The sequence below is a fragment of the Colletotrichum graminicola genome (assembly GCF_000149035.1).
Source record: "Colletotrichum graminicola M1.001 genomic scaffold supercont1.62, whole genome shotgun sequence".
In the NCBI taxonomy this organism is placed as follows: domain Eukaryota; kingdom Fungi; phylum Ascomycota; class Sordariomycetes; order Glomerellales; family Glomerellaceae; genus Colletotrichum; species Colletotrichum graminicola.
In genome coordinates this window covers 151,820-175,167 of record NW_007361066.1, presented here as the reverse complement: position 1 = coordinate 175,167, position 23,348 = coordinate 151,820, and the positions used below count along the sequence as shown (strand labels likewise).

At 56.3% G+C, this 23,348-nt stretch overlaps 8 protein-coding genes across 8 annotated transcripts; 5 read left to right on the top strand and 3 right to left on the bottom strand.

Annotated features, from left to right (window-relative positions):
• Nucleotides 1-3,238: 3,238 nt before the first annotated feature.
• Nucleotides 3,239-5,359, top strand: GLRG_10560 (uncharacterized protein; the record flags this gene model as incomplete). Its single annotated transcript, XM_008101245.1, has 2 exons — nucleotides 3,239-3,829; nucleotides 3,890-5,359. The coding sequence occupies 2 exons, from the start codon at nucleotides 3,239-3,241 to the stop codon at nucleotides 5,357-5,359; spliced, it is 2,061 nt and encodes a 686-aa protein (XP_008099436.1).
• A 759-nt stretch (nucleotides 5,360-6,118) lies between these two features.
• Nucleotides 6,119-8,822, bottom strand: GLRG_10559 (BRCA1 C Terminus domain-containing protein; the record flags this gene model as incomplete). The annotated part of the gene is made up of 3 exons (XM_008101244.1): nucleotides 6,119-8,235; nucleotides 8,286-8,613; nucleotides 8,718-8,822. The coding sequence occupies 3 exons, from the start codon at nucleotides 8,820-8,822 to the stop codon at nucleotides 6,119-6,121; spliced, it is 2,550 nt and encodes an 849-aa protein (XP_008099435.1).
• A 3,138-nt stretch (nucleotides 8,823-11,960) lies between these two features.
• Nucleotides 11,961-12,692, top strand: GLRG_10558 (uncharacterized protein; the record flags this gene model as incomplete). The annotated part of the gene is made up of 3 exons (XM_008101243.1): nucleotides 11,961-11,979; nucleotides 12,029-12,203; nucleotides 12,260-12,692. 3 exons carry the CDS (start codon nucleotides 11,961-11,963, stop codon nucleotides 12,690-12,692), a joined length of 627 nt encoding a protein of 208 aa, XP_008099434.1.
• Nucleotides 12,693-13,316: 624 nt separating this feature from the next.
• GLRG_10557 (ribosomal protein S6) lies at nucleotides 13,317-13,844 on the bottom strand (the record flags this gene model as incomplete). Its single annotated transcript, XM_008101242.1, has 3 exons — nucleotides 13,317-13,602; nucleotides 13,719-13,750; nucleotides 13,821-13,844. The coding sequence occupies 3 exons, from the start codon at nucleotides 13,842-13,844 to the stop codon at nucleotides 13,317-13,319; spliced, it is 342 nt and encodes a 113-aa protein (XP_008099433.1).
• A 442-nt stretch (nucleotides 13,845-14,286) lies between these two features.
• Nucleotides 14,287-15,453, bottom strand: GLRG_10556 (squalene/phytoene synthase; the record flags this gene model as incomplete). The annotated part of the gene is made up of 2 exons (XM_008101241.1): nucleotides 14,287-15,253; nucleotides 15,326-15,453. 2 exons carry the CDS (start codon nucleotides 15,451-15,453, stop codon nucleotides 14,287-14,289), a joined length of 1,095 nt encoding a protein of 364 aa, XP_008099432.1.
• Nucleotides 15,454-15,815: 362 nt separating this feature from the next.
• Nucleotides 15,816-19,405, top strand: GLRG_10555 (SNF2 family domain-containing protein; the record flags this gene model as incomplete). Its single annotated transcript, XM_008101240.1, has 3 exons — nucleotides 15,816-18,128; nucleotides 18,194-19,254; nucleotides 19,327-19,405. The coding sequence occupies 3 exons, from the start codon at nucleotides 15,816-15,818 to the stop codon at nucleotides 19,403-19,405; spliced, it is 3,453 nt and encodes a 1,150-aa protein (XP_008099431.1).
• Nucleotides 19,406-20,406: 1,001 nt separating this feature from the next.
• GLRG_10554 (uncharacterized protein) lies at nucleotides 20,407-21,300 on the top strand (the record flags this gene model as incomplete). Its single annotated transcript, XM_008101239.1, has 1 exon — nucleotides 20,407-21,300. One exon carries the CDS (start codon nucleotides 20,407-20,409, stop codon nucleotides 21,298-21,300), a length of 894 nt encoding a protein of 297 aa, XP_008099430.1.
• Nucleotides 21,301-22,565: 1,265 nt separating this feature from the next.
• On the top strand, nucleotides 22,566-22,916 carry GLRG_10553 (uncharacterized protein; the record flags this gene model as incomplete). The annotated part of the gene is made up of 1 exon (XM_008101238.1): nucleotides 22,566-22,916. The coding sequence occupies one exon, from the start codon at nucleotides 22,566-22,568 to the stop codon at nucleotides 22,914-22,916; it is 351 nt and encodes a 116-aa protein (XP_008099429.1).
• Between the last annotated feature and the right edge of the window lie 432 nt (nucleotides 22,917-23,348).

Sequence of the window (23,348 nt, the reverse complement as noted above, 5' to 3'; positions counted from 1 at the left end):
ACCGGTCGTGCTAGTAGGGCTTCTAGAAGGCCGCGTTAGCGCGCGTCTCGGCCGTTTGGTTCCACCGAAGAGGCCAAGACGAACTGATATTCAAGCCGGAACCCAAAGGCGAAGGGTAAAGGGGCCCTTCTTTTGCCCCCCTCCCCGTATTCCAATCGGTTACAACGCTGCAAGTGCTGCGAGTGCTGCAGGTTCTGTTCCGTATTCTGCGCAGCACGGCAAGGTTGAGAACAGGATACCTATCCAAGTCCACTGGACCCCCTTTTCCCCACGGGTATATGCAGGACACGAACATGAGCATGAGCCGGGGATTACGAGGTCCGGGACGCCGAAGGACCTACTGAGTAGTATCTCGCTGCAGCGCCTCCGCGTACCCTTGTCTGCCTTGCTGCAGGTTGCCATGCTGAGTTCGTGATGGGCGTCGCTGTCGCTGTAGCTGTCGCTGGCGTTGCGTTCCTTTCCCTCCCCCTTCCACTGCGAGGGATCGTCTTTTTTTTCAGGTTCTTTGTGCGTTTCTGCCTTGGCACACTACAGTATCTATGTTTGCTGACCGCGACTGCTTCTCGGGGAGGCGGCATTCGTTGCCGAGGGTTTGCATGGGACTCTCTCTTCCTGAGAGCCTTGTACACTAGAATGGGAGTCAAAACTGCGTAAATCGTGGCGGCCCGCTCCTCTCTTGCACTCGATTGATCCAGACGAGTGGCGCAGACGTCAAGGGATGGAATCCCTGCCCTAGTCAGCCGCCATGGAGCGTTCCCAGAGCAATGGTGAAGATGCAAGAGATTGAACACGGACCACAATGGTAGCTCCATGGTCCGTACGCACTCCCCCCGCCACCGGGCTCCCCTGGCGTTAGCATGACGACCGTGATGAAGGCCGTGGTGAAGGTCGATATTGGTAACCAGCCCTATGGGGAAACAAAGTCATCTGCTTGAGACGCCGTAAGCTATTTTGGGGGTTGGAAGAGGGATCGATTGCATTCAAAACATTTCCCGCTCAATCAAGTCGACGAAACACAGCACTCACAGCAGCTATTTGCGGCAGCTGATGGAGCTTGGGCGTGGAGAAACGGGCGTGAACGAGTATCATCTTCATTGAAGCTCGAGGGCGCTCCGTCACTGACGTGACGTGCGGTAACGCCAAACTAAGTACAGTACTCGGTACTATTACATTGTACAACCGATGCCGCACCATCTTATGTAATGCACTTATTACCTCACATTGCGGAAAGGACGAAGTAGGTACTTTTACCATATCGGGTCTGGTGCCATGGGACGCCCTTTCCCTGTGTTTCTCGCACTTTCCAATGTACTACTCCAGCGGACACGGACAGAAGATTACCTGTACAACCGACGGCACGAGAGGCAAAGAGTAAAAGGCAAGACCAACCCGAAGGGAGGGGACAAGGAGGAAGGGGTCCTTAGCCCGGTCACGGATCTAAGCCCATTTGGGAAGAGGCAAGTGACGATCCAAGTCGCTGATCCCCCCCCCCCCCCCACCCCCCCCTCCCCCAAGACAGTATGATTTCATGGAACGTCACAACAGCTAATACGTCACTAGCAGTAGCTGCAGGAAGCAGGAAGCAGGAAGCTGGAAAAATCTCCAAGAGCCTTTGCCATGTCTCGCATGCACCACCACCCTCACCACGATGTTTGTAGTTTACATCACAAGCGCCCCCCTTCGCAGTCACCAGCCCCTCCCCCCCAGCATGCAAAGGCAAGTAGTGTACTGACTGCACTGCACTCACTGCCCGTGGACTTCGCCTGGTGTACGTGCCTCTTTGATCGCCGTTTCTACAATGGCAGCAGGTTGGGTGTCTCTGTCCTCTGCCATGTGTCTTCCACCTCAAGCAGATCCGCTGCTTGGAACGGATACACGCAAATCCATCCAGGTGTCCAAGGCATCTACTGACGTTGGTGAGTGACGAGGCAAGTTCCTCTGTCTGTCCTCTTGTTCCTCTTTCCTTCTCTTTTCCACGTGAGGTACCGCGGTACATGATACCAAGCTACTTACCTACCCAGGTAGGTGGGCAGTACAATGTACAATGTAGGTAGGCAGGCAGGCAGGCAGGCATCTGGAGTCGAGGGTTGTCCATTTCTCCAAGCGGCGCGGGGCCGAGTTGGAGTCATCCTCGGGTTACATCCCCATGATTTGCTGCCGCGTCTAAAGTGACGGACTCAAGTAGAGTACCTATCTGTATCCGTACACCGGGCAAGGTACAACCTGACCACCCCCACCCTGCTCCGTTTCCTCTCTCTCTCTCTGTCCCTCTTGCGCTCTCCCTCCCCTCCCTGCAATAAAAAAAGAAAAAAAAGTGACAATTGAAGTCACCGTCAGCCACCCGGTTCTGCATTCCATGACAACAATATCGCCATTCAGCTCCCCGTTCTGGGCCACCACACCCACCCTTCTTCGGGCTGTTGTCGCTGTTTGCCCGGTCTGGCTCGTCGCGCTTGTAGATACTTGTAGATAGACATGGTATTTTTGTGCGGTAGACAAGGTCCTTTGGTCCTCGTTTACGACTTACTCGTGTCGCCCCCCTCTCTCAGTTATATCGTGCTCTTGCTCTACTTTACAAGTATACCTCACTTCACTTTACCTCCTTGGCTAGCGACACTTGGATCTCCTGCACTTGTTTGCTCTAATCTACCCTCACCGAACCTGAAGTTATTCTCGGACCTCACGTCTCACACATCTGCAAATATCCCTCGCCCCGTCATCTTCTCTACGCTGCCGATATTCTCCTCATATTCTCCCACCCTGCGGACCAGCCTTTCCTTTTTCAACCCTCATCCCCCGTCACCCAAGTTCTCGCTGCCTCACACCCCTGATCCACTGGCCCCTCGCAAACATCATCTCTTCTGATGCTACATCTTTATTGCTGTTCCTGACTGTCATCACCTTTCCCTGGCCTTAACCCGCCCTCTCTATTGCGTATTGCCGTCGATCCCAACCCTACCCGGCCTTCTACTACAACTACATCTGCCGCCGCCCTACGAGCACGTAGCCTCTGCAAGCCAAAAATCTTCTCGCGTCTCTCACTCTTTCCATCGCTCTCTATATCTCTTCCTCTCTGTCTCGCTGACACCCTCACTACCGGTATCACCACCAACATCACCGCGACCAACACAATAACCACATTACAAATCCACCAAACGCCATACATCTGCTCGTCGACCGAGCAGAACAACCCAGCAATACTGACCACAACCAACAACAACCCCATCGCTCCGCCGTGATGAGCAACGGCACCCCAGCCCCCAATCTCAGCGCCGTCGACGCCTTCGCGCGTGCTCTCTACCGCCGCGCCAAGACGTCCGGGCCCGACTTCGTAGACGTCGCGACCGCCGTCCGCCGCCTGCACACCGTTCTCAAGCACCTAAAGGTCGAGGCTGAGGACCCGGACTCGCTCCTCAACTCTGACGCCTCGCCCGTTTATGCCCGTCAGCTAGCGCCCCTCATCGAGGACTGCGACTTCGCCCTCAAGCAGCTCGAGACCATCCTGGAAAAGTATGGCGAGGCCCCTCGTCTCGAGGAGCGCGAGCGCGATATGGTCGCCATGATCCGCTCCAAGCTCGCCGACCAGAAGACAAATATCGACATGTTCCTCGATACTGTCCAGCTACACAACCCCAGCAAGGCGCAGCGTATCGTGGATGAGCAGGGCGGGAACCTTGACAACATCAAGGACAAGGTGGACGCCATCGCTGCGAGGCTGTTCGCAAGAAGAGACAGTGGCATCGGCGAGGACGACGAGGATCTATGGCAGCAGTTTCGCACCGAGTTGGAAAAGGAGGGCTTCTCCAAGGATGTTTTGCGGAAGAACAAGGTACGCTTCCCATGAGCACATGCCCAATCAGGAAGATCCTCAACTAACGCACCCATACAGGAGGTTTTGCGTGCTTACATCCGCGAGCTGGAAGAATCAACCGGCAATGATGCCACAGCACCACCCTCCGTCCGCGGCCTCCTCGCACAGGAGCGCGTTCACTCTCATTCGGCCATGGCCGGGACGCCGTCCTCCTTCCAAGACCGAGACGTTGGCGGCCCAGGAGAGACCTATGGCACTTACAGCGACCGGTACGCCCCAGCAGTGCGAGGTGACCGCCGCATGGCGGCAGACCCGCGACCCGCGCCCGCCGTGCCAAACGAGTTCAGCACCTTATCCATGTACGAGAGGGAAAACGGGATTGAGGACGAGCACAACGACTCGCTTGCCCTCATCTCGACCCGCGACCTCATGGCTATGGACACGCTCAACAGTGGTATGGATAACCTCCGCCTCACTGCCGCCCAACACTATAGCACCTCCCCGTCCTCCACCTCGCCTGCCTCGCGGTATCTCCCACCAGACGTAGCAGCCGCCCGCGCTGCCGCGGACTTATCGTCCACCCCCAACAACCTCGGCGTCTCGCCACGCTTCGTGCCTCCCATCCCATCACATGTCGGCAACGGCGGCCTGCCTCCCTCAGCCTACGGCGCCTCCCCACGGTCATCTCAGACCCGTATCGCACCGGATCGCTATGGCCTGGATATTCCCATGGATGCGAAGTGGACCCGTATTCGCCGTGCCCTCGTCTCCCCTGAGATCCTCGAGCGCGCTGGGGTCCGCTACGAGGCCCGCCCCGACTACGTCGCTGTACTCGGCGTCCTCACCCGCGAGGAGATCACAAAGTACGCCCGCCTGTCTGCCGAGGCCCGTGCCGCACGTTCGTCACGAAGTCGCAACGGTGGCCCTGGAGGGGCTGCACCGACGAGCCGCTCCTCCCCTCCACGCCGCCGCGGCGACTCCCAGACCTCCTCGGACGAGCCCCTCTGGGATTCGTCCGACAACTCCTCGGACGCAAGCTATCCGGACGAAAATAAGAAAGGCAACAAGACGTATTACATCGTGCCGCCCCCCTCTGACCGGGAAAAGGGCACTTCTCCCGCCGCAACCGTTCAGCCGAAGCCGATTCTCAAGAATAAGAACGAGAACCACGTACGCTTCGATCCGGAGCCGCACGAGCTCGACCCGCACGCCTCATCCTCGCCACGGTCTCATCGTGACGACCGTGAGAGGAAGAGGCGTCCCTCCCGCCGAGAGCACAGGGACTACGATAGCAGGGATCGCGACGGGAACCACAGAGACCGCGATCGTGATCGTGATCGTGACCGTGATCGTGACGGATACAGGGACAGACACCGGGACCGCGACCGGGATCGCGACCACTACCCCGGCCGGCACCACCGCGAGCGCTCGGATCGCGAGAGGCGGGACAAGAAGAAGGTCTGGGGCGAGACGCTAGGCGCCGTGGGCATCGGCGGCGCCGCGGCGAGTCTGCTTAGCGTTCTCACTGAGGCGGCCTCCGTGTTGTAGGTTACTACTGCTCTCATGACCTTCTTAAGCAGTCCCCCCGCTTTCTGCTCACCCCAAACTCGTACGATGATTCCGTATGTTTGGACGGAAGTTCCTTCGGTATCAACTTGTTGTTTTTACTAGCGTGAATGACTTTTGTGTCGCCAGGGCTGCGCCCGAGGCATGATTTGGTTTGGCAAGATGTTTTTGTTTTTTCGGAATACAGCACATTCAAACAAAGACTCATCTTTTGGGAGGAAAAAGACTCGATCAAACTCGCAGAAACAGGTTACATGTACACTTTATCTATTTCCGTCGCCTTTTCCTTTGTACTGCTATGAAAGCATCAATGTACCTGTACCAGGCGGTGGGACCGACCGGGCCGAAGAGCCCGTTGTAAGAGACGGAGGGCCACAGTTCCCGAGACGTAGATGTAAATGTATGTACGTGAGCGGAATGGAAGATACCCAGATTGGTGCTTCTTTTGTCATTTGCCACATTCAAATCAGAAATCATATCCTCATCAACCAGCGTCAATCATCCATGTGCCGCCAATGCTATGCGATGCTACAAACGCGTGTCGTGCATGCCGTGGGCGCCCACCCCTTTCCTCCCTTGCTTTCAACGCCTTGGGTGTATTGATCCTGGCAATAAAAGCTCGCCCCTCTTGAACCAAGAAAAAGTAGCCTATTGTTTTATATACAAATGCCCAAATTACGGGGCCGCCGAGCTGGGGGGAGGAACCCCCCTCCCCTCCGGTCCCAGGCATCCTCCTCTTGTCTACTTGCGCCGGAGTTGCCTAGTGTTCGGCCTCCCCTCGTCACTAAAGTCGAAACCACCAATCGTCGTGATCTTCTTTTTGGTCGCTGCCGCCGCCCCCTGACCGACGGCGGAGGGATTGCTGTCCCCGCCACGCATCTTGCTCATGATCTTGTCCCGGTGTTGCTGGGCATCCGGGTCCTGGTACTGGATCTGCGTCGATGGTGGCGGCTGGTGCTCGTCCGCCGTGCGGCCCATTGAGTCCATGCGAGACTCGGCGCTCCCGCTCGAGGCCGCCGACGCGTTGCTGATTGCCCGCCCGAACGGACGCTTGCGGGGGCGTCTCGGCTGCTGCTGGCCCGAGCTTTCTTCCTCAGGTATGCTTTCGACGCTGCGTTTCGAGTCGATGAGGGACGCCAGCTTCGACGTCAAGACCTCCTTCTCGGCCGCCTTCTGCGCGTCCCTCTGACGCTTCAGCTCCGCCTCTTCATCCTCGACCGGTCTTGTCCCGGTTTGGATTTCGTTGGCGGCCGGCGCCGGTTCGCTCCGGTCTTGGATGGGGGCCGGCTCCACATCAATAGAGATAGGCGTCGGCTCCATGCTGTCGGCAACGCTCGCGGTCCTGGCCAGCGTCCTTGCGGGTTTCGCCGTCGACTCGCTCGTGGATGACCTATTAAGCGCGTTTGAAGTCGCGCTCGACAGTGGCGGCGCCACCGTCCCCGCACCGAAGCTGTCCATCTGGTGTGTTTTGGCGGTCTGAAATTGCAGAGATGCGGCCGAGTCCATCTTTGTGAATTCTCTGTCTGGCCCTACCAAGGGCGCGACTGGATTCTTGCTTATAGCTGGCACGGCCCTCTGGCCATCGTTGTCGTCTTTGAAGGCCGTTGTGTCGATGCCCCCGGCGACGGTTGAGTGCCTGGCTGCTGCCTTCTTTGGAATGTGAGGGACTGGCTCGGACAGAGTCCTCTGAAAGGCCAGTTTCATATCGTCCCGGGACTCCGAAACCCTCGTCTTGGGTTGGAGATCAGCCGCCTGATTCAGCGCAGGAAACATGTGCGTCTTCACCGGTACGTTGTAGCCCGTCGCTATGCACTCCCACAGCCACTCCGAGTGGACGATGGGGATGCTGTTGTCTAACGCGAACTTGAGCTTCTCTTTCCTCGTATCCGCGAGCGCCCTGCACACCAGTACCGAGGTGGCGTCGTTGAGCCTCGCCGCGAACTTGGCACCAATCTGCCTCACGGCCTTCTCCACGTGGAGAAGATCGATGCCGGAGAAACCTGACGTGCAGATGGAGAGGCCTTCGAAGCCACGGATGGGGAACACTGGGAAGGGCCGACCCAATACGTGGCTATCTGGGTCGCACAGGGCTTTGCTGTGTAAACATCTCTCGACAAAGAACTCGGTCACTATCTGAATCTTGTCGGTATGCGCAAGGGGGATCTGGAAGTGTGTCGATGGCTGCGACTCTTGCGGTACGATGAGGAACCTGCGACTCGGGCTGGCCTCGTACCCCCTGGAGGCGACGTCTTCGAAAGTGGCACACACGTGGCCGCCAAGAGAGCCGATCGTCTCGGCCAGGATCTTCGATTTCCACGACTCGAAACCGGCCATGAAGAAGTAGCACGCCGAAAAGATGCCCGCGTCCGGGGGGGGCTGCAACATGCGGTCGTGGACGCCAGAATCCTGAACCTCGATCCTATCGGCCCTGTCCCCGGGCGCGGAGGCCTCGCCGGTGGGCTTGCTGCCGAGGATGTCACCCCAGAGCGTGTCTCTCTGGCTGCTAAGCTTCATGCTCGCCGTTTTCCTCAGCTTCCGCTGGCCCCCCTCCACGACCCCCGATCTCGATCTCTTCCCCAATGGTTCCCTCCGATGGTTGGCCTTGTTCCACGCGCCCTGGCCCTGCTCCTCGGGGGGCAGGGCCGGGTCGAAACACTGCTCGTCCAAGATCATGCCGCGTTCGATGCTCTGCTCCAGCCATGCCAGCGACACGGTGCGAATGTTCCACGCCCGAGCGGCCTTGTATTTCTTTCCCTCGGGTTTGTGGACTAGCAAATGGGAGACTCGTTTCGTTAGGTCGCCAGTGTAAGCGCCACCGTTGGCGGTGATCTTGTCAATGATGCTTGCGCGCTGCTCGGCTGTGATGTGTTAGACTCGCTTGTGACTGTGAGTGCCCGAGGTGACCCACGATCATCGAATCCCGTCATGCAAAGCAGCAGGGCCCCACGCTTGGCTTCGGTATGGTTCTCCAGATCAGTGACATCGCTGCACGTCTCGAGTGGCTTCAGCTGCCACTCTCGTTCCAGAGCGGCAAAGTCAATGTCGGCATCCTTCATCCACAGCTCCCCAACGACATCGATCCACTTGGCGTCCATAGCCTTGATATCGTTTCGTTCTTTGGCGACATGGCGGTACTTGGGTGTGTCATAATCGCCTACGACAAGATGTGTTACGTCGGGGGTTAGGTCGTACTTGTGAATGCCGCCGAGTTCCTCCGTCTTCTTTGCTATCTGGGTCTACCGGGGGCTGTCAGAGCATTCAATACGCATGGAGGTCCCTTAGGTTGACGGAGAAGGCAAAAATTGGTGAAGGGGCAAACGATGTATGCATCATGACTTACTCGTTGGTCTGGCGGGATGCTAGTGCAGCACACGACGACTCCCTTGAAAGGATGCGCAGGGTCGACTGGCGGTTCGCTCGAGTCCCGACTGCGTAGAGGCTCCATCCTATGGCATGTCGGTATAGTGTAGCTGTGAGAGGCCAGCGTTGAAGGCAGATGTTGGGATCTCTATCACAGTTGGAATGATACTTGGACTTTCGTGAGACGGCGGCGCGTCGAGTAAAAAAAGTCGCGTCTGCTGCCTGCTCCAATCAATTAAACCAGTTGCTCAGCGCACCCGGTGTCATTGGTAGACGTCATGGGTTGTGGGGCTTGCCAGTGACATTCAGCGCTCAGAGCGCCCGCACTGTGTGGCCTCAGGGGCCTGAGGCGTCACTAGAGAGGGCCTCTCATACAGTGCCTGGCGAAGTCCACGCACATGCCCCAAGACCCCTTATGAGTATGTGAGTGACTGAGTGAGTGAGTGAGTGCGTGTAAGTCATGAGGACTGAGATTGATCCGCGACGTTCCTATTCATTGATTTATTCAAGGTGCTCAACGGGGAATATGTGGAACTGAGACGATGAAAACTTAGACACGTATCAGTAAAGCGAACTTTTGAGGGCCAGCGTGGTTGCCCAGTAAGGATGTAGGATACGATATCTTTCTATAGCGTCATGTATCCGTACTGCCAGATAGATTCGTAGATGGCTTGTCAGCTGGTCAGTTATCAACACTACTACACTATCGATAAGTGTGTGACGTAGCTTCAAAAAAATGTACCTGCACCAGAATTTAGAGAAATGACGGCACTGGCTCGTGGTCGGTTCAGATGAGATTGATCGTCTCAGCTCACCCGTGGTCTCACGAACATGCACTACGATTATTCTAGACAAATTGTATTTGGGATGAAAACTATATGGGTCCGAACGGATCATCCATGACGAGACTTCGCTACGGAGTGACCTTGAGGAAGTGTGCTTTGTGACTTGGAAGTGAGAGAGGAAGGTCTCTATCAAGAATTAAGATCCAATAGGGAAGGCAGGGTCAACGTTGGAAGATGACAGAACGGGGCGATGGCTGCCTGTTCTCTCACTTCACCTATTGCGTACCTACCAAGTACCGCCGGGAGCCTTACCGCTAAAATAACCACAAGGTGTTGCCCCGCCATGCCTAGATCGCTCCCGCTGTCGCTGTTTCGCGGTTTACCCCACCATCCATCTCATCCTAACGTTCATTCAGCCTCGCTCCCCCTCCCCGCCCAAAGCTCTTTTCCACCCCGCGCCTAACCCTTCGAACAGCCAGCACATCACATCACCGCCTTCACCTTTCCTGACGACAACCGACTCGCAGACACAACGTCGCCTCCGACCTACCCGAGCCTCGAGTCGTCGAATCAATCGCATACGTATCCACAACGACCGATTTATCGACCAGTTTTGGCCCTTCAGTTACCTACGTCGCCGATTTTACCTCCCGTCGCATTGTTATCGAGCCTCGGTAGCGACCGATTGCCTCAAGTGATTCCCCTCACCTCGGCGCCGACACCAGAACTCGTCGTGTCGCAACAATACGCTGGTCAGATCGAGGTGGAACATTTGCCGTCACAATGCCACCTTCATCGACATCACAGAAGGCCATGACGACGCAGTTCGTCCAGCTCACTGGCGCGAGCGATCGAACCGCCCAACGGGTATGTCGGAATGAAAAAGAAAAATGCCCAACCTGGTCCTGCCCACTTGTCTTCCGCCAACGCTCCTCTGCTCCCCCCCCCGTTCGTTATTGCTTATTCTCCTGCTGCCGCTCTCCTGATCGTACTCTTCGGCTCTGCAAGACGTGGGCCATGTCGCTGGGCAGACGGAGAAACGTCGGGACCTTTCATGTCATGCTTCGCTACCTGACGGAGCGCTGCAATGTGCTGTCGGGCTGTTTGCTTTACTGGGCATCGAAGCGGCATCTTGCTTGAGGAGGGGGCGGTCGGCAGATAACAATCGGAACGGGCTCGTGCAAGAAGAGGACGCAATGCTGACTATGCTCAACGACCAGTATCTCAAGAATGCGGGCTACAAGCTGAACGAAGCTGTCGATGCGTAAGTGCAACTCCCATAAACAACGTGGGGTTTCCTTTGTCTCCGCCTCGGTTTGTTTCGTTTCGTCCCGTCCCGTTATCATTTGCCCGGTTTTCATGGATCTTATTGTCACCAATTGCCGCCCCTTTGAATATTTCCCGGACCATCCATCAACCGGACTCCAGCTTGCGCCGGCCCTTCTCGGACAATCGGGCCTAGTGCAGCGCACGCATGGATGGGCCATGACACCTTAATTGCGTGGTCGCCAGTTCGGTCTGAGATATGCTTTTGCCGGGGGGAACCGGACCTGCCCCTCATCTCGAAGCGCTGCGGTACACTGCATTCCGTGGACAAAGGCACCCTGCAGCGACGTCACAGTCGACCATACTTTTTGGGGATACATTTCTGTTCACACAGCATGAGTAGGGCCGAGCCGACGCCGATGGCCAAATACTCCTGAAACAGTCAATCTGCACCTAAATGGCCCTCCAAAGCACCAGTCGCCGTGGCAGCCGCCACTCCAGCTACTCTAACCCGACACATCTTGTCCAATAGCCGGCCTAATTGACACCAAGCACCTCACCTCACGGACTAGAATGCCTGCCATTCTGGTGCCACTCATATCCGACCCTTACCATAGTCTAAAAGGAGAAACGGGTGGACATAAACTCAGTTTACCCGGACATCCCCGCACTCCGACTACAGGCTGATAAGCGCACATCTCGCCTCGTTTTTCAGCTTTTTGCTTGGATTAGGCTTGGTGCTAGTCGACGTACTTCGCCCTATGTTGCATTGGTAAAGCTTGTCGCATGCCGGGGGTCGATCGACGCCGAGAACACTGGTGTCCGCAACAAGATGGGCTGGAAAGGAGTCAAGAGAGCGTTTCCTGCCAAATGCCTGAACCTGTGGTCGTTGAAACGCAAAAAACCCAAGCATGGGCTGGTTATTGAAGAGAAGAACCAACCTGGGTATTCCACCCATTCACTTTGATGTGTCCTGAGCAAAGTTGCTAGTTGACTAGAATCTGTCCGGGACTTGGCTGGGCTTTATGTTATTCTGCACTCTTTCGGTGGCCTATTTGCCACTTCTAACCGGCTGCTTGGACTGAAGCTGATGCCTCCTCACTAGGTACTTCTCTGGCGGCAGTGGAACTTCTACGCCCACGACTTCAGCACTCGAAACGACGTTGAATCAAATGTTCGACAAGCTTAGAGGTAAGGAACAGGGGGTTGCGTCTAGCTCAACACTACTAACGCCGTGTAGATGATTCAAAGGATGAGAAGGACTCGCTTGGTCTCGACACAACGATGGCGTACCTGCAAGACTTGGGCGTCAACCTCGAAAATGCTGAGCTCCTTGTCGTTATGGAGCTCCTCCAAGCACCTTCTGTCGGTGAAATCACGAGAAAAGGCTATGTTGATGGCTGGAAGGCGACTGGGTAAGTTTGAAGACAGTTCTGTCGGGGTTGAGCCCATGAGACTGACTAGGTTGCAGTGCTGCAACCCGTCAAGGTCACGTTGCTCACATCAAGTCGTTGGTGAGCAGTCTGTCAACCGACCCGGCGTATTTCAGAAAGGTGTACCGCCACACCTTTGTCGCCAGCAAGGAGCCTAACCAGAAGGCTCTCAACCTCGAGATTGCCATTGTCTACTGGAACGTTCTGTTCTCACCCCCTGGCTGGCTGTGGAAGACCAAGAATCATGACTGGTTACAGCTGTGGTTGAAGTTCCTCGAGGAGAAGTGGACAAGGTCCGTCAATCGCGACATGTGGAACCAGATCCTCGAGTTTGCGACCAAGACGATGGCGGACGAGACGTTGTCGTTCTGGAGCGAAGATGGCGCGTGGCCAAGTGTGATTGACGACTTCGTGGCTTGGTGCAAGGAAAAAGGAGTTGGCAAGGCCGAGACGATGGATTTGGATGCGTAAAAGCCGTGAAAACCACAAAAGAAGCCATTGCAGGAGGCTACGAAACCCACGACTAGAAGACTGAGATAACGGCTGGGATGATTCCAATACCAGGGGGGGATGGAGTCCGAATCAGCGCACATTCATACTTGGTACATAGAAGCGGACTGTCCGTCGACAGCAGAGGCCGCTCAACACATGGCAACAGACGCCGGCGTAACGGGGCTGAGCATCAAGGTCAGTGTGTGAGATTTTCAGCATTAGCCCAGCGCATGCAGTTATAAACAATTTCTAGATTAATACCGAGCGAGCCGTGATTCTGAATGACGATGCCGAGCGAGAAATTGCAAGGTTGACCCATCATGCCCGGCCAATCCTTCCGTCTATTGTGTCAATGGCGTGCCACGTAATTGTACAATCCGAGCTACTATCGGCTTTCTACATGTGCAATCAAGATGTCCCCGACGCCGACTTGGGGCGTTCTCTAATCATACACCATCCACCTTCTCGGTGCTGGTTCTCAACCGCCTGCAGCGCAGAGGCCTCTCATTCTGCCTCAGAGGCCGCACGTCTCCACCGTCAATATCATACTTTTTCTCATCTGCTCTCCAGGTTTGTAAAGCCCCAGCAAGTCCCGGAGGGCGTCTACCGATCCCATTTCACGCCGCCGAAACGGGCCATGGTCTCGAGCTTGCCGTCGCCGAGCTTGACGTGGGCGGAGCGGATGACACGGGGGTCGAGGTTGATGGTGTTTCGCATGTCGGCGTGCGTGGACGAGGAGGCGTCGTAGCGCATGACAAAGTAGTGGCCGCTCTTGTGCTTCATTTGGGCCTTGGATACGGGGCGCGGCAGGGTGAAGACGCCCCAGTTGGAGATGCCGCGGATGACGCCGCCATTGCGGAGGATGATTTGGCCGGCGGTGAAGGCAATTCTGTAAAGCTGGTGTCAGCATACGGTGTCGAAAGAGGACAGATTTCGGGGGTCGGAGAGGAAAGGAATGGTGGGCTGGGTTCGAAGGGGACAATGGGGGTTTAGGGGAGCGCGTACTCTTTCACCTCAGCGAGGCTGCCCGGTCGCACCTAGCGGCGTTGTCAGTATTTACATCTCACAAAGAACGATTATTCCATCGTCAGAGAGGCTGCGGCTTACGATTCCTATGAGTTCGTACAACATCTTGTGACCGACATTGACGCTATACCAGAGATGATTCGAGGGTTTGCGGAGAGCTCCAGCTTCGCGATGGCCAAATTATTTCGGGGTGATCATGCGCCACAGGATGGAATTTTCCGATATGTGGCTGACGCGACAGGGGTATCACAGAAAGGGTGGGGCGGACGGTGGAACTCAGCCACGCGCGATCATCCGCACTGGCCTCGTGGACGGAGCGGCCAATCCAGGTGACGGGATTGTCATCAGCGGGCGTCTCTTGATGCGATTTCACTCAACCCCAATGCCAGGAAGATACTTGGGGGCGTAAGACTATGTGTTTACACGACCTTTTCTATACAGGCCAGGTTGTTTTGATTGTATTCTTACAGTGATATACTACACACCCTTCCAAAAGATGTGATAGTCCGGCAACCGGAGGTGGTTTTATAATGGTATAATGATGACCCTAGATCTGGTTCTTACTGGTCGCCCGCCAGAGTCGCCAAGGCAGCTTCCAGCTTGCCTTGACGGCCCAAGGGTCAAAGTTCGTCCCTTCAAGATTCGTAAGATACTCCTGAGCGGGCACCGACTCGAGGAGCACAGCGAATCCGCGTCGGATATCCTGCTGCGTATCGTCTTCCTCGTGCTCGTACACGTGCTCCGCCTCACCCTGATGCTCAAACTCGTGCCCAGCCTCCTGACCGGCCTTAAGGTTCTTGAGCATCTCGCGTGCCGTGATGAGATGGTCGTTGGCCCGCGTCGCCACCTTGAACACGGCGTCTTGGAAACCCTCCGCCCGCGGCCCATACCGAAAGACGTCTTCCTCGCGCAGATTGGCCTCGGCCATGACATCCAGCGGGAGCAGCAGGGCGGGGTCTTGGCGTCCGCCGCCGGGCCCCGCGTGCGATTTCGCAGGCTGCTGCTGCGGCGCCGCGAGGACGGGGATGCCGCGCAGGACGGCCACAATGCCGCACGCCTTGCCGATGTGGCTCGCCAGATGGTCCACGTGCATCGAGCGCAGCGGCATCGCCGCCAGCGTGGCGTACATGAGCGTCGAGTACGTGTTCTCCGCGTACTCCTCCAGCGCAGCCAGTGATGCGTATGGTCTGTTGTCCATGTGCTTCTCGCGCGTCTTGATGAGCCGCTGCACCCAGAACTTGATCGAGCTCGCCGTGCTGGCGGTCGACCGCGCGCGTAGGTCTTGGAGGGCCTGATGGAGGAGCACGCAGATTGGCTCGGCCGGGGGTTTGCCGGCGAAGGTCTTGTCGATAGACTCCCGCCAGAACTGCATGCGCATCTGGCCAATAACCGGGTTCGAGACCTGCTCCGGGAGGCGGACGAGCTCGAGGTTGAGGTTGCGGAGGGCGAGGTAGGCATCTGTCGTGCGGGCCGGGACGAGGCGGCTGATCAGGTGGGCATCGTAGTCGCTATGTCTGAAGGCATTGATATCAGCAATGAGGAGAGGTCAAAAAGAAACCGGAGGCGAAATCGCGAGGCAGACGTACTGGAGCTGCGTCTGGCAGTACTTCCTCGCCTTGACAACGTCTGCGTCGGTGACAATGCCCCTAGTGCCCCTGGGAGGGGTTTTGACGAGCCTTCTCAGGCCATGGCCGGCGATTCGTGTGCGATTCATTCAGGAGATCACGCTAATGTGATGCGCCATGTCGGGGCTGCTGGTTCTGTCTCTTGTGAGATGCAGCTCGATGGCTGTGGGACCTTGGCTTTTTTTTTTTTCGGTCCAATTCCCGAGGTTGACCTTTCTGAGCCAGCAATGACGTCTTAGCAGCGGATGGGTTTAATTGTTTTATGTCAGCAAGCACGGAGTCACATGACGACCCGACGCGTGTCAGTCGCGTTGAAGATAGCCACGCGTCTCAAGTTTCCTGGGTAAGCAAAGTCGGGGCTACCTTTTTGCAGTCTTGTTCAATGCCAGTGGCGCTTCCAACACGTCCCTGCTTTGCCCTTTCTTGAATGGCTGCAGGAACTTGAGATGCCATGGAATACCCAGGATCCCCCGAGCCCCCGGCGAAAAGGAGACGCTTCTTCGCGACCGAGGAAGATGCTTCGAGTCATCAATCAAGCCCGGTGCTCCCCACCCCGCCTACGCACCCCAAGCAGCGCTTCTTTCAGGATATTAACGACGAGTCTACCCAAATAAAAAGCGAAGATGCCCAGCCCCCTTCGTCGCCTACGAAACCCCGCGGCCCTCTCGTCGAGCAACCGGTCGAAGATGCCTCCAACCGTTCTGCTCCTCCCGCGGACATCCAGCGCGAAGAGTCCGCCATGACGTTCGACCAGGAGACCTTTGAGAGCTTCATTGGATACAAGGTCACGGCAGAGGTGCTGGAAGTGATCCGGGACAGTTGTGGGAACAACCTCGAGCGCGCAGTCAACATGTACTTCGATGGCACATGGAAAAACTTCAAGAAGAAACCTTCCTCCCTGGATGCCTTTACTCGACCTTCCCCTTCTACCGCCAACCCGCCGACTGAAGATTCGTCGATGGAGGACCCCCCGAAGCCCGTCATCCGACGTACGATGCCTGAAGCCCGATACATCGGCTCGCTTGGCGTTGAAGGCTGGGCGACCCGCAGCGGTACAAATCTGCTCAAACATGGAGACGTGGTGAAGATCGAGCGGCAAAAGGTCCAGCCCCCCCAGGCTACGCGGGTGAAGACGAAATTTGGTGTCACGACTGTTGCTCCTCGCGGGGCATCCGCCGCTTCGAGACGAGTTGATGTAATGGTGCGGTTTACAACTGGCAGTGGGTCCGAGATTGGCAGGTTGGCCAAGGAGACGGCCGAATGGGTCTCGACGTTGGTAGACCAGAAAATCTGCAAGTTTGAGGGCGTATGCGTCTATGCTCCAGAGCGGTTACGGACTAACGACACCGTCTTCATTCAGCTGAAGTGCTTCCTATTAGCCTCCGCTTTTCATCGACCCGGGTTCACCCTCTCCGACAACAGGGCTACTGGATTATTCGAGGAGAAGGAGTCATCGGAGGAGAAGGAGCTACGTCTTCGACAGATCGCATTGGTGAAGATATTGCAGGAGGTCAACCTTGAGCCAACCCGGGCGAACCCGACCGCTGGTAAAAGCCAACGACAAGGGCTGCTCCAAGCCGCAGAGATGGAGGACAACAAGGAAAAGGATGCGTCCAAGTCAGCTGTCAAAGAACCTGGGTCTTCACCTCCTTCAGACGAACAAGAGGATGGAGAAGAGCTGGAGCAGGACCAGCTAGATGCGTTGTACCGCAAAGCCCAGTCTTTTGATTTCAACACACCGGAGGCAGAGCCTGCAGACACCTTCGCCATGAACCTGAGGCCATACCAGAAGCAAGCGTTGCACTGGATGATGACAAAGGAGAAGGACCAGAAGAGCAACAGGGAGCCGAGCATGCACCCCTTGTGGGAGGAGTACGCCTGGCCTCTCAAGGATACAGACGACAAGGAGCTTCCCCAGGTCCAAAATCAGCAACACTTTTACGTCAACCCGTACTCGGGAGATTTGTCACTAGATTTCCCCGTCCAGGAACAGAACTGCCTGGGTGGTATCTTGGCTGACGAGATGGGTCTCGGCAAGACCATCCAGATGCTCAGCTTGGTCCACTCTCACCGGTCTGACATTGCTCAGCTGGCCAAGGCGAATGGCAGCGCCCCCACATCTGTCAACGAACTCCCAAGGCTTGCTTCCAACTCATCAAGTGTGCTGTCTGCACCATGTACGACACTCGTCGTGGCTCCCATGTCGTTGCTGTCCCAGTGGCAAAGTGAGGCAGAGAAGGCCTCGAAAGAAGGCACACTCAAGGCCATGGTATATTACGGTAATGAGAAGGCTAGCAACCTCCAGGCCGTGTGCTGCACCGCAAGCGCGGCGTCCGCCCCCGATGTGGTAATTACAAGTTACGGTGTGGTATTGTCGGAGTTCAGTCAAGTCGCCTCTAAGAAGATGGACAAGTCTGCTCACACTGGCATTTTTTCCCTGAACTTCTTCCGCGTTATCCTCGACGAAGCCCATCATATCAAGAACCGAGGATCAAAGACGGCCAAAGCGTGCTACGAAATATCTGCCCAACACCGATGGGTGCTGACGGGAACGCCAATCGTCAACAAATTGGAGGATCTGTTCAGTCTGGTCCGATTCCTGCGCGTGGAGCCTTGGAACAACTTCTCGTTCTGGAAGACCTTCATCACAGTTCCCTTCGAGTCCAAGGACTTCATGCGGGCGCTTGACGTCGTGCAAACGGTATTGGAGCCCCTGGTTCTCAGACGTACCAAGGATATGAAGACGCCTGATGGTGAACTGCAAGTATTTCGTGCTCCAGTCTGTGGGTGTTGCTAACGTATAGCAGCTTGGTTCCGCTGCCTCCGAAGCACATTGAGATTGTCGACGTCGAGCTGAGTCAAACAGAACGCGAGATTTACGACTACATCTTTACGAGAGCAAAGCAATCATTCCGGGAGAACGTGGAAGCGGGTACGGTCATGAAAGCATTCACTAGCATCTTTGCCCATATCTTGCGCCTTCGTCAATCCTGTTGTCACCCTATTCTGGTGAGAAACAAGGAGCTCGTCGCTGACGAGGTGGAAGCCGGAGCGGCGGCGGACTTGGCAGCAGGTCTCGCGGACGACATGGACTTGGGCTCTCTCATTGAGCACTTCACAGCCGCAGTGTCGGAGTCGGAGTCCGGCACGGCCGCATTCGGGGCACATATCCTTGGCCAGATTCGTGACGAGGCCGAAAACGAGTGCCCAATCTGCGCGGAAGAGCCAATGGTGGAACAGACGGTGACTGGATGCTGGCACTCGGCGTGCAAAAAGTGTCTTTTGGACTACATGAAGCACCAGACAGACCGCCACAAGGTGCCGACTTGTCCCAACTGCCGCGCGGAAATCAACTACCGGGACCTCTTTGAGGTTGTTCGGCACGATGATGACACGGACATGTTCCAGAAGCCCAAGATCAGCCTGCAGCGCCTGGGTATCAACAACTCATCGGCCAAGGTTGTGGCACTCATCAAGGCGTTGCGCGGGCTTAGAAAGGAGCAGCCGCGGGTCAAATCGGTCGTCTTCAGCCAGTTCACGTCGTTCTTGTCGCTTATCGAGCCAGCACTGACGCGGGCTAACATCAAATTCCTGCGCCTCGACGGTTCTATGGCGCAAAAGGCACGCGCGGCGGTCTTGAACGAGTTCCAGGAGTCCAAGACGTTCACCGTGCTGCTCCTCAGTCTCCGTGCCGGCGGTGTCGGGCTGAACCTGACGTCGGCGAAGCGGGTTTTCATGATGGACCCCTGGTGGAGTTTCGCAGTTGAGGCGCAAGCGATCGATCGGGTGCACCGGATGGGGCAGGACGAAGAGGTCAAGGTGTATCGCTTCATCGTCAAGGAGAGCGTGGAGGAGAGGATGCTCCGGGTCCAGGACCGGAAGAAGTTTATGTGAGTTGACCCTTCCCTCCCTCTTTTCTTGTGTAACCGATAAAGGAGCGTTTACTGACCTAGCTTGCTTAGTGCCACGTCTCTGGGCATGATGAGTGACGAAGAAAAGAAGCTCCAGCGGATCGAGGACATCAAGGAGCTGCTCAGCTAAACGGGCAGCTCGCCACAAGTGATGGGGTTTCATGGCTGGGTAGGTATGTATAGATGGGCGAGGCGCAACGGCGGAAAACTGGTGCCGGCAAAGACATGGTTTATGTCGTAGATTATGGAAGACATGGTTTCGCATCTCAACAGCATCGGCGAGGATAAGGGTATCCAGGTTCGGTACGAAACAGGAAACAAACACGCAGCGTTATGCTTGAGAGACTTGGGGTTTATGACTTGCCCTTGAAGTCTGATTGTACGTCTTATATCTTACCTATAGAGAGATAATCGATGGTGCCGGCAATCGTTCACAGACGAACACTGAGATACAACACCTGGACATTGTACTAGGCAGACCAAGTCCCGTCAGAGAATTGTTCCTGTCAAAGAAGAATACAAACTAGGTTGTCATTTCCACTTTGCTTAGGCTGCCTCACAACTGGGTTCACCACACCGGCCAATAACCTCGCCACCAGGTTGGTCCACTACCATCGAAATCACACACGTACACACCAAAACAGACTCCAAGCCACGCCGGAAGTGCAGCAGACGTTGGTCATTCAAAACACGAGAATAGCCATCAAGACAAAAGTGTTTCTGCCTACAGAGAGAGAACAGCGACCGTCTGACTTGTTAATATTCACGATTCCCTCTGGACCCTGTCTCACACCCGCCCCCAAAAATATCGATGGGGTGGTGCAGGCGCTCACTCAATCACATGGGAGAAAACACCATCACCACATGACCACGACGACCCGCGCGACTTGCCCGCGCCACCAAAGCACAAGCTAAATAACCACCACGAGTCATCGCCGGGTTGCCTCAAAATAAGAAGGAGAAGAAGAAAAAGAAAAAGAAGGAAGCAGATTTTCCTTCCCTCAGTCCGTACCTCAATTACACCCCAACTCTCTCTCTCTCTCATTCACTTCTGCACACTTACACCAACCATACGCTCGCTCGCCCATTACTTTTGCGCAATCTTTCGATGAACCCATACCTCACGTGCTCATGGAAGGCTTAATACGAACACTAACAGGCTCCCGCAACACCGGGCCGTCCCCGAACCGCAGTAGCCGCAACCGAAGCCGATATGGCGACAAACGCAACGGCGGCGGCGAAGAAAACCACCATGGCCAGATGGAAATCATCCTCGAGGCACTCGCACGGGGGCTGGTCGCATACGCCGTGAAAAAGTACATGAAGAAACTCAGCGGCGGCGATGACAAGGATGACCGACACTACAACGACCGACGTCTCAGTGCTCGAGGCAACAGCAACCACGACAGCGACGAGCGCGCCCGGGGCGGCGTCCCGAACATGGACATGGAGATGCTGGAGCACCTGGGCAAGAACATCCTCTCCAAAGCCGTGGACCGTTTCGGGGGCGGCGCGGACGAGGAGGACGGGCGCGAAGGGATACGGGCCAGCGCAAAGAGTCGCGGGCGCGGGAAGAGGAGGGCGTACAGCCAGGACCGGTATGCTCACTCACGCGAACGATCACAAGACCGCTCCCCAGAGCGCCCCCACAGACGTGGTCACCATGACGGCGGCGGCAGCGGTAGCAAGGACGAAGACCGCCAGCGGAGGCGACGACACAGCCCCCGCGACGGGCACTCTTCGCCATCGAGGTACCGCCACGACGCCGACGCCGACGACGACAACGCCCACCGTCGCAGACGCAGGCACGGGACTGACTACGCCCCGCTCATCGAGAGCCTGGAGACCCTGTCCAACACCATCGTCTCCCTGAACGAGCGGCAGCCTGGCCACGCCGACTGCGAGTTCTACGAGGCGTTCGCGGAGCGTTCGGGCAAGACGCAGGAGGCGATAGAGGCCGTGTTGGCGCGTCTCCGGGAGCGGGAGGAGAGGAGGCAGGAGAGGCGCGGCCGGTGGAGGGCTTGAGGTTTTCTTTTCTCTTTTTTCTTCCATTCTTCCTTTTTGGCGGGCTATGATACAGAATGTGATGACTTGAGTCTGAACCCCCCGCGACGCAGGATGATAACACAACGACGATGATTTCAACTGCGGTTTGAACCGGCGTACTCCGGGTTTTCGGTTTTTTGGAACGTTGCGTCAGGGGTTTGGAGGAAGATTGCCCTGACGTGCGAGTTTGTAGGATACAGCGTTATAATAGTTTCACCCCTCCCCCCCCTTTCCCCGCCGTGTTTGCTGCGGCACGCACATATCCGGGAGGGGATGAAAGGTCAGCAATGGCAACACGTTTTCGTGTACGCAAACGTAAATCGGGTACGTGTGGTATGCGGTGGTGTTTTTGGTGCTACGTCGCGCAGCATGTTCCGGCAGCGTGGAGTTGGGGGACCTGAGATATTTGCGTTCGGCGTGCCCGGAACGATTCGCAAATATAGAGGCATCACCGGCCTGAAGTTTGATGCGGATTGTTGATTGCTTCCTCTCCTTGGTTTGGAGATTGTCTTTGACGACGCATGTTGTCGTCTCATCGTCTCAGGATTGCGGCAAACGACCTACTTACGAGGAGTTGGTGATGATAGTCGGACGGGCTGATGAGCATGATGATTCACACACCTATCGTGAGGTGTCCGCCCCTGAATAACATAAGACCATCATAATAGTAAAGTGAGAGGACGGAGTTTCCAAATAGACCAAGCCAGACGGTGCCTTAGCAGTGCGTTCGAGACGTCGAGGAGCCATCCAGGGCCATCTTTGCAATGACACCGATCCCGACGAGGCCCCCAAAGAGTGCCGACGCAGCGGCATCTGTCCTCCACCGGCTCACCCGGCGCGGCGAGGAGGGCCGGATAGCGGGCATGCTCGTCGGATGCCTGATAGGCGGCATCGCTGCCGTCGCCCTTGTATACCTTTGCTTCAACTGTGCATTCGCACCAAACCCGCGCAGAAAGACCTCCCAGCCGGCACACTCTCACGTCGACAAGGCCCATCCTCATGACCACCACGTACCTTTGCACGCCTCTCCGGTGGCCCAATCGCATACCCATACTCATGCCCATCGACATCCTCAAGTACACAGGTGGACGCATCGCCATCACAAGCACAGCCATCACCACCATCACCACTACAAAGCAAAGCCCAAGAAGAAACAATGCCCCAAAGCCAAACGCAACACCGAGACACAGCCTGCCCGTCGCGACCGACGCCAGCCTCGAGCCCGCGGGCCGACTATCCGGTTTATGCCGATGCCTCCCATGAACGCGATGCCTATGCCCCCGGCGCCGGCCTTCGGGATGGGCATGGGCGCCGGGGCGAACATGCCTCTAGGGGACGACTTCGTCGACTACGGGCCTGCACTGGACCAGGAATTCGCACTGGGGATGGGATGGGACACGGATCCCAACTTCCGCCTGGAAGAGTTCGCCACGGCAAGAGACGCTGGAGGCGACGGGGATGCGACGTGCAATGAATGCTGCTACTCCTTCTTTGACGCCCTATGCGGGGTGCCAAAGGGGTCTCGAGACTTGAGAAGGGAGACTGCCGGCGACGGGGAGGTCGTTCTCGAGGACAATGAGATGGCGGCGGTGTGACCTTGTCTTGGTCGGAGGCGGGAAAGCTCAAAGTGAATCAACTCTTTTCCGCTGTATCAAACGAAGAGACCATTGTTCGGATACAAACACTAACAAGATATATAAATATCGGCCGAGCGCAGAACAATAACCAATTACGACTGCACATATTACCAAATAAGGATGCTGATCGCCCTCCCCAGTCCTGTTGGTGCCTGGTATTTGCCATGGACACTCCCTCCACGCCCGCAAACTCCCGCTCAAAGCAATTCGCCAAAACCATCGCACACCGACATAACTTACAACATGTAGACCACCATATGTGACACGAGCAGGCCTGATATCGATGTCAGCATACTGTCATCCCTTGAAGGCATTGTTGACCAACCTGAAACGGCTCGTTCCTTCTTTCATTGCCCAAGCGAACGCTCCCAAGGCGAAAGCGAAGTCCCT